The sequence below is a fragment of the Diospyros lotus genome, chromosome 13 (genome assembly GCF_014633365.1).
Source record: "Diospyros lotus cultivar Yz01 chromosome 13, ASM1463336v1, whole genome shotgun sequence".
Taxonomy (NCBI): domain Eukaryota; kingdom Viridiplantae; phylum Streptophyta; class Magnoliopsida; order Ericales; family Ebenaceae; genus Diospyros; species Diospyros lotus.
In genome coordinates this window covers 12,812,398-12,820,716 of record NC_068350.1, presented here as the reverse complement: position 1 = coordinate 12,820,716, position 8,319 = coordinate 12,812,398, and the positions used below count along the sequence as shown (strand labels likewise).

The window sequence follows — 8,319 nt, the reverse complement described above, 5'->3', positions numbered from 1 at the left end:
TTAAGATTATCATTCTTGTGCAATCTCTCACTATTAGTAATTTTAATTTTGACAAAAAAAGATAAATCACAGATGAAAACTTTATCTTATTGTGCAAAATAAGAAATCCAACCCACTGCGATAACAAAACAGAAATGAATTTAGCATGCGTTTGATAGAGGTGAAAAATGAGGGTAAAATTAATTTTTTATCCAAATTCTCGAAAATTTCATTTTGGTAGGGGTGAAAAATGGGGATAGAATTCATATTCTATCCAAATTCTAAAAAATTTCATCAAATAATTTTTTTTATAAAATTTAAAATCTATCTTAATTTAAAAAATATTTTTTTTTAAATTAAAGAATTAAAATTCCTATTGATGAAATGAGAATTAAAATGTCGGAATTAAAATCCCGCCCAACTTTAGAAATTGCGATTGCGGGCGTGAAGCACTAAAACTGGATTAGATTATCAATTGAGCACTCCACTGGCCCACCCGTCTTCTCCGCGGACCTTCCCAATCCAATCCTCCATGGAAGACGGCCACTCCGATGTTGCCCTGCGCGTCAACCTCAACGTCGGCGGCAAACTCTTCCAGACCACCGTGTCCACCCTCAGGCCGCCGGCCCCGACTCCCTCCTTGCCGCCCTCTCCAACCGCCTCCTCCACCATGGCTCCCACTCTGACCCGGTTTTCATCGACCGCGACCCGGAAATCTTTTCCGTCCTCCTCTCCCTCCTCCGCTCCAACCGCCTCCCCTCCACCGCCCGCCGCTTCACCAACCAAGAACTCGTCGACGAGGCCTCCTATTATGGGATCGAGTCCCGCTTGAAGTCGGCCATGTTGCCGACTCCGCTCAAAGGAATCGACGCCTCTCTCGTGGCCACCGTCAAACCCGCCTCCGACGGGTTAGTCTCCGCCTTCACCGCCTGCGACGGCGACGGCTCAGTCTGGGTCGCCCACGGTGGCCAAATATCCGGGTACGATTGGAATCTGACCCACTCCGGGACCATCCGGACTCACCTCGACTACATCTCCTCGATTTGTAGGATCCGTCCCGAGATCGCCGCCGTCGGATCGGATACCGCGGCCGGGATCCATTTCTACAGCCTCGCTAACGGCAGGCGTGTCGGGTTGGCCGACTGGACCGACCCGTCCGACCCAAGGATATTCCGAGCCGGAGTGACCGCCATCGCCGACTCGCCCGACTCGGTCTTCGCCGCCTTCGATTGCCACCACAGAGAGAATTGTGTTCTCGCGATTGACAAGACGTCGCTCAAAGTCACATCCGAATTCGGTCGGCAAACCGGCAGCTCCACCAAAACAATGGTCCCCGGAAAACTCACCTACTTGCCGGCCACCGGCGTCCTCGTCGGAACCGCCGTCACATCCGGTGCTTTCGGTTACTCTGGCTATATCCGGTTGTGGGACCCGAGGTCCGGCGAGGTTGTATGGGAGACGAACGAGCCCGGGTCGGGTAGGAGCAGCCGGTTTGGGGACCCGTTCGCGGCCGTGGACGTGGACACGGAACAGTCGACGCTTTTCAAGATGTGTTCCAAATCAGGCGACTTGGCAGTGGCAGATTTGCGTAAATTAGGGAACGACCCGTGGGTATATTTGGTAGATAAGAACCCTAGTATGAGAATCAGCGGCGCTTTTGGCGACGTCGCTATACATTGTTATAGAAAGCAAGTATTTGTAGGCAGAGAGGGTGAGCTTGAAGTGTGGTCAAGGGTAGAGGAGAGTGAAGAAAAAGAAGAGAGAGAGAGAGGGTTTTGTGAAGGGTCATATAGGAGGAATTATGTGGACAAAATGGAGGATTCAGAAAGAGGGGTCATCAAGAAAATTGCAGGTGGTGGGGATAGACTGTTTGTTTGTAGGGAAAATGTTGAGGGCATTGAGGTCTGGGAAAGTTCTAGTTTTTCTGGTGCTGCTTCAGTTTCCTGATCCCAAAGAGCTATGGGTTGTGCTAAACTGAGTCGCTGAAGAGGTTTCGTGTTCTGTTATTGAATTTCATTTTATTCATGCTGTTTCTGTTGACAAGGTGTTGTATTGATCAATTCGGAGATTAGGAAGAAGGGACGTGCATGAAATTTGTACTAGATCTTTGATTTGATAGATCATAATTTTATTCTGGCTTCTGAAGGAATTTGGGTAATTCTGAAATCAAATTTATTGGAGGTGTGTTTTTGCTTTTATAGTTCTTCAAGAAAATAGTATTGTGAAGAGACTTCAGTGAGTTTTACTAACCTGTTTATCCAAGAAAAGGGAAGAAATAAAAACCACATAGGCCGGGCAAATATGTGATCGTTGAGGACATTGCTTTTTCTGAAGATCATGGTTGAATTCTAGGGTTGTGTTGATGGTGACCTCTTCAAAGGATACTGTTTTGATCATTTTAAATGACAAAGAAATCAGCTGTTAGACAGTATGAAATGTGAAGGTTTGATTTGAACTGCCTTTTGTGGAGGAATGTCTTCATCTCTATTTCCATGATTCTGGAAACGATCTTGTTTTTATGGTGCCTGGGATCAGATTCAAACCAGTTCTCCTCCAATTGTTTTTTTCCATCGAGTCATCAATTTTATTCTTTCACGTCAGAACAAGATCCCAAGTATTGTCACTTGAACATTGTTCATTCTAGACCTTCAGTTGGACGACAAGATGTCTTCTCCACTTCTAATGGACTTGAAGGCAGGGTAGTGATTGACACCAAGGCAGGCTAAGAAAGACCTCTGTGTGTGGGGGGGGGATAAGTCGTCCACTTCCTTGAGTGGCTGACCCATATTTCTGTTCATCCACTCTAGAATGAGATGAGAAATTTGGTTCACTGCAACCATTCAACATTCTTCACGTGAACATTTGACCAGAACGATTGATGATTTCTCCACTTCTATTTAGGGACTTCTGCATGATCTTTCTGCTGCCCTTCCTAGTGGCCACCACTGCATGCCCTTATCCTCCAGTTCTCTCTATAATTTGGCTCTGGATCAGCCTCCATAATGATAATTGGCACCACTTCTTCATGCTTTTTGGGTCAACATATAATGCTGTTGCTCTTCAGTCTTCCTTATAGGCTTATACTTGTAAGCTTCCATGTGTACCTCGCTTTCCAAGATTTATTAATACTAATTTTATGGACTTATTCTTTAAATTTGTGGCAATTGTAGTTAATTAATTGCTGCTGTACTTGTTGAACAACTTCATATATAAGGCAGACATGCTGAACAAAATAGGTAATCTCTCCAGTCTCCCCTGCTCTCTCTCTCTCTCTCTCTCTATATATATATATATTATATGCTTTTGACCTCTTCTACAGGGTACTTTGCTTGTATGATGCTTATTTTTTGTTAGAGGAAAATTTAGCACAGTGAAGTGTGTTACTCTTTTCCCTGGTAGTATTAAATCTCACATAAAAATGTACTTGATAACAAATGCGAATTTTTTACTTTGCTAATTGTCAGCAACAGGACATATATATCAGGAACCAGATATGCCAATGATGAATTTTCTTACTTCGACCCCAAAACCTTAAGGGTGTTGATATTATATCCATAAGCATCTCCATGTGCATATTTGTTCTTCTAATTCTTTTATCCGAGCTTGGCATTATATCCTATTCTCTGGTCAATTTGTGCTGTGGAAAGTGCCATACATTTTTCTCCTGTATTTATGGCATTCAGTGGCAGAGCCACCTTATATTCAATGGGATCAATTGACCCCACTGATATTTGTTTTCACTTCACAAGATATATGTAAAATTCTATAGAATTCAAGGTTAGTTACAATTTGACTCCACTAAAAAAATAAAAATTTAAACTGACCCCACTTGTGAGAAGATTACAAAAAGTAATTAAGGAAAATTGTCATTTATAATTGGTCAAATCCTTTGATTTTGTGTTTAATTTACAATTGATGAAAAAATGTGCTTAAAATTTTGGTATTGGCGTGAATATTACTAATTGCTCACCAAATAAAACATCAATTGCCTTCAATTAAATGCCCTAAACTGGTAGATTTTAGATATTATGCGTCAGATTATGCTAATATGACTTACAATGCTATATGTGTTATATGTACTCACCAAATAGTCGTTAGTAATCTGTGTTTATATTCTAAATATTTCCTACAATCTTGGCACTGAATTTTAACCTGGCATGCACTTTCTGTTTTTGACCATACCTGTCTGGATATGATAGCAAATTGATTGAGTTTAGAATTTCAGATGAATCATTTCTGCCACAAAAGCCCAAGAAGTTGTGAAACCGCATGAACCTTCATCAGAAGTTACTCTTTCCTGAAGTTAACAAAATTCACATTATTTGACATAGGAGTAAAGATCAGTTGGGACTAGTTGTAAAATGATGAATGATCCAATCCTGGTGACAATAGAGAATATAGCTTCCTGTTGCTCATCCTGTCCAAAACAAGATCACAAATATATTTCGACGCCGGCACATTGTTTGGGCATTTTACTTGGATGATAGCTAATAATTTATAATTCCATTTCTATATGAACTAGTAGAAGTTGCTTATTGGCCCCAAAAACCAGGTTCAGGATAGATCAATGTAGGCTTTGGATATATTTAATCATTGCCTTTCTAGTGGCCACCTTCCTATCTGCTCTTCCTCTTCATTTGGCCACTATATTTAGTGTCTTCAGAGCCATATAATAATTAGCAAGGCCATGCTCATGCTTTTTAGGGGACTATGGGTTGCCCTTCTTGCTTGGCCTATTGAAGTTGATTGGATATTTGGTATTGTTATGATCCAATCTAGTTTTTCATGTTCGCACTGTTTTGGCAGAGAATTAGTCTTGACCATATTTGATTTTGTATGGAAATGATTCTTGTTTTTTGGGGAAAAAGAAAAGGAAAAGAGGAGCGTTAGGACTCTCTAATTTTGGACATGTGGTTGAGATTATTGGCTTGATTCAATCTTGTATAGTGTTTTAGGCAGAGTAGTCTCCAAGTGCATTATTTTATTTTACAATGAAATGATTTCTTACTTTTTTTCCTGTAAGTAGAAATGATTTCTTGCTTTTTGGGGGAAAAAGAAAAAGAAAAAGAAAAAGAAAAGCTCATAATAAGACTTTCTAATATTGGGCATCAGGATGAGATTATAGCTACCATTGGCAGTACGATGCTTTCCACAGTATGTGATGTCTGTTCATCATCATTTACGGGCAACACATTATATCATACTATATTACTGCAATTGCAAAAGGGTGCAAAAATTATTCTTTCTCCACTTTTTTACACCTTATGCAAAGGGAAGCCATTGATCAATCTCCACCTTTAGCCCCTAATGATCTGATTAATGGCTGGGAGGTTGCTGAAGAAAAGGTTTTGGTACGTCTTCTGTGATGGGTGGGCTGCATCCCAGAACACATACTCAGAGGCATCACCACAAACCTTGGATGTTTGATTGCACAGTAGTCCTATCTCGTACAATCCTGTCCCACAGCAGCCTTTGTTCACCTCCCTAAAACCTGTAACCAGCACATGAAAACATTCAACTGATCAAATACTGATTTTGAATGATTAAAGAAGGGTTGCATAAGAATTTTTTGTTGTTGTTGTAGCCTGAAAGAGTTGGATGTACTGACCGTAGTAACCTGGGTTTTGTATAAGGTCGAGTAATGGTTGATTGAAGTCGATGTAAGCAATCTTTGTGCCAAGCTTTGACAGCTTACTCTGAGTGGCCTTCAATGCAACCTGAAGCAGTTCATTGAACTCTTCTGAAATGGAATTCACATACCCAAGGCAATTACGCTGCAGAGATGAGTTCCGTGGCAGCCTTGTGATAGCAACCGGGATGCAACCCAGCGGTGGCAGCCCGCTAACCGCAAATCTCCGAGCTCCCTGGTCTGACAATCCCTGTAAAGTAACAAAACCAAGCTTCAATACTCTTATTATTATAATTTGTGAAAATACATTGCTGGTTTTGGGTACAAGTTTCATGTGTTGGAGAAGAACCTGAGTTGGAGTTAATACCTGGATAAATTGTTGGACTTGCTCGAGCAAGAAATGCTCGTAATCGGGGAGCGGGCTTGTTCCTCGGGGGCCGGAGGTTCCATCGCCGAAGAAGCTGAAAGCGATGTCGTCCGATCCAGCATTGATGTAAAAGAGAGCTCTCTCTATCTGACTTTCGGCTTTCCTCTTTCCAAATCTCCTCTTAAGTTTGGACTTATACTCTTCGAAATACTCCAGTTGCTTTGCCATTGAGATTGCATTCTGAGATATAGAGCCAGCACCAGTGAAGCTTTAGTCATACTATTTCATATGCTGGGTTAGATACAGCAATAGTTGTAATTTGAGTTTGGCTTCTTTTTTTCTTTTGTTTTCTTCCCTGAATAAAATGTGTTGGAAACGATTCAAGGAAACATTCTGTTTTGACTGAGCAATGAATGCACTTGTAACTCGGGTTCTCTTTGAGTTTGTTTCTTTGCTCACGTGATGGATGAATTCACAAAGTTCATCAAACCAGAGATGCTTCAAATTTTCTTTTTCTTGTCTTATTTCTATCGAAAGAGGTGTTTTAATTGATGCATGTTGTGTGTGTATATTGTCTTAACAAAGTAAAGTATGAATACTCTTTGTAGATCGGAAACTGTTAGGCCAAGCTACCTAGTTGATAGAAGACCGAGTTACCTAGCAGAAACTGTTAGGCTAAGCTACTGAGTTGATAGTAGGCCAAGTTACCGAGCTGATGAGGATTTTTGCACTTTTTTAACTTAAATAATTAAAGGAAGGGACACCTTAAAATATAAAGGTTTCGGGTTAAGTTGGTCAACGTAAATATATGTATGTATGTATGTTATCTCTATATCTTCTCTCGATTGTTTAGAGAGATGAAAGATTGTCAGCATGTTGTGTTGGATTAGGGCAAGATGCTTATAACATTCTGTACAACTGGTAGATGACATGAACTATAATAACTTCAATTTTGTCATAAGTGACAAAATTAAGATGGTTAATTACTTTAAATAGTCTAAACGATAAATAGACTTTTAGAGTATGGCTATTATGACCAAATGGAAGCTGTAACTCAAACATTAGGAAGTTCCCAAGTAAATAAAGTTGTGACATTTCTCTTTCTCTTCTCCTTCTCTTTCGTGTGCCTGTCATTTTCAAGAAATCATATTTGTGGTTCATACCCAACAATGTTATTGGCAATACAGATTTTTTTTTAATTATTTTAAAAATAATATTAAGAACCATGATTAATGATGATATCATCACTTATATAACGCTTTTTTATTGGAAAAGACTTGGGAGATCATATGATATTATTTTTTTTATTTCATCTCTTCTAATAAAAATATAATAGTGTTTATGATTTTTATTAATACTTTTATTTTAAATTGTCAAACCATATATATATATATATATATATTGTGAAAGAGTCTTCTTCCATGAAAGGATGCATTGAAAAGTGTTGCATTCAATTTCTAATATCCACGTCTCCCTAAAGTAGTTAGTGTGTGATTATTGGATTTATTTAATTATAAGGTACTACCAAAACCAGATGATTTAAATAACGATATGAGAGAGAGAGAGAGAGACGGTGAAGTTAGAGGTAAGTGGGTCAAATCCACTGGTGGCAGAGGCGAAGCTAACCGCCGCCAGCGGCCACTGCAAGCTGAGCTTCGGGTCCAAGTACGGTTGCTGCAGTTCTTTATCGCCCAAGTAATACGCTGCAACCATTCATCAATTAAACTCATAATTAACAACAAATTAATTAGCACGTACTTCCAATTAATTAATTCAAACCCACCCACCAAGAAAATCTGGGAACAGCAAGCCGTTGGAGAACCTGCCGGTGGCCAAACGGTTGAAGAAATCTCGGCCGTAGGGCGGGAAGTTGCTCCTGGCTCTGGTGGCAATGAAGTTGTTGTTTCCGGGATCCACGAAGGAGTCTCCAAACGAGTACAGAGACCGGAAGAAGCTGCTCGACGTCCTCACCAGTGGATCTCCGGCGGCTGACACGTACGTCGACGACGCCAACATGAACAAAAGACAGATAATCCTGATCAGAGAATATTGTAATTTGAATGAAGGAAAAGAAGAAGACATGGTGACAGGTGAGATTGATTTTTATTTCTTGCTCTCTCAGTACTGCATCTGCATGCCTCCTGACGATCAGACTGGTTGGTTTGCATGAGAATTTATAGGGGAATTAAGTTGGCCATGAAATGGAAGCAGAAGCATAGAAATGGAATCACGAAGTGGCCTTAGTCAAGTGATCAATTTTACCCATTTACCACTCCACTCATCCTACAATATTATGGGACTCATATAGTTGGAAGTATTACTTCTTTCAATAAATCGATCGGGT

The 8,319-nt window shown here is 40.3% G+C and overlaps 2 protein-coding genes across 2 annotated transcripts; one reads left to right on the top strand and one right to left on the bottom strand.

Moving 5' to 3' along the window:
• The first annotated feature begins 408 nt into the window (after window positions 1-408).
• On the top strand, window positions 409-6,419 carry LOC127788592 (protein ENDOPLASMIC RETICULUM-ARRESTED PEN3). Its single transcript, XM_052317057.1, is given in 4 exon segments — window positions 409-590; window positions 593-3,065; window positions 3,150-3,215; window positions 5,564-6,419. Coding segments are annotated over 2 exon segments (1,413 nt in total). The 5' UTR covers window positions 409-511; the 3' UTR covers window positions 1,927-3,065; window positions 3,150-3,215; window positions 5,564-6,419.
• Window positions 5,300-8,074, bottom strand: LOC127788047 (GDSL esterase/lipase At5g45960-like). The gene is made up of 4 exons (XM_052316169.1): window positions 7,763-8,074; window positions 7,548-7,678; window positions 6,575-6,591; window positions 5,300-6,243 (listed from the first exon to the last, which is right to left on the bottom strand). The coding sequence occupies exons 1-4, from the start codon at window positions 8,055-8,057 to the stop codon at window positions 5,523-5,525; spliced, it is 1,164 nt and encodes a 387-aa protein (XP_052172129.1). The 5' UTR covers window positions 8,058-8,074; the 3' UTR covers window positions 5,300-5,522.
• Window positions 8,075-8,319: the final 245 nt, after the last annotated feature.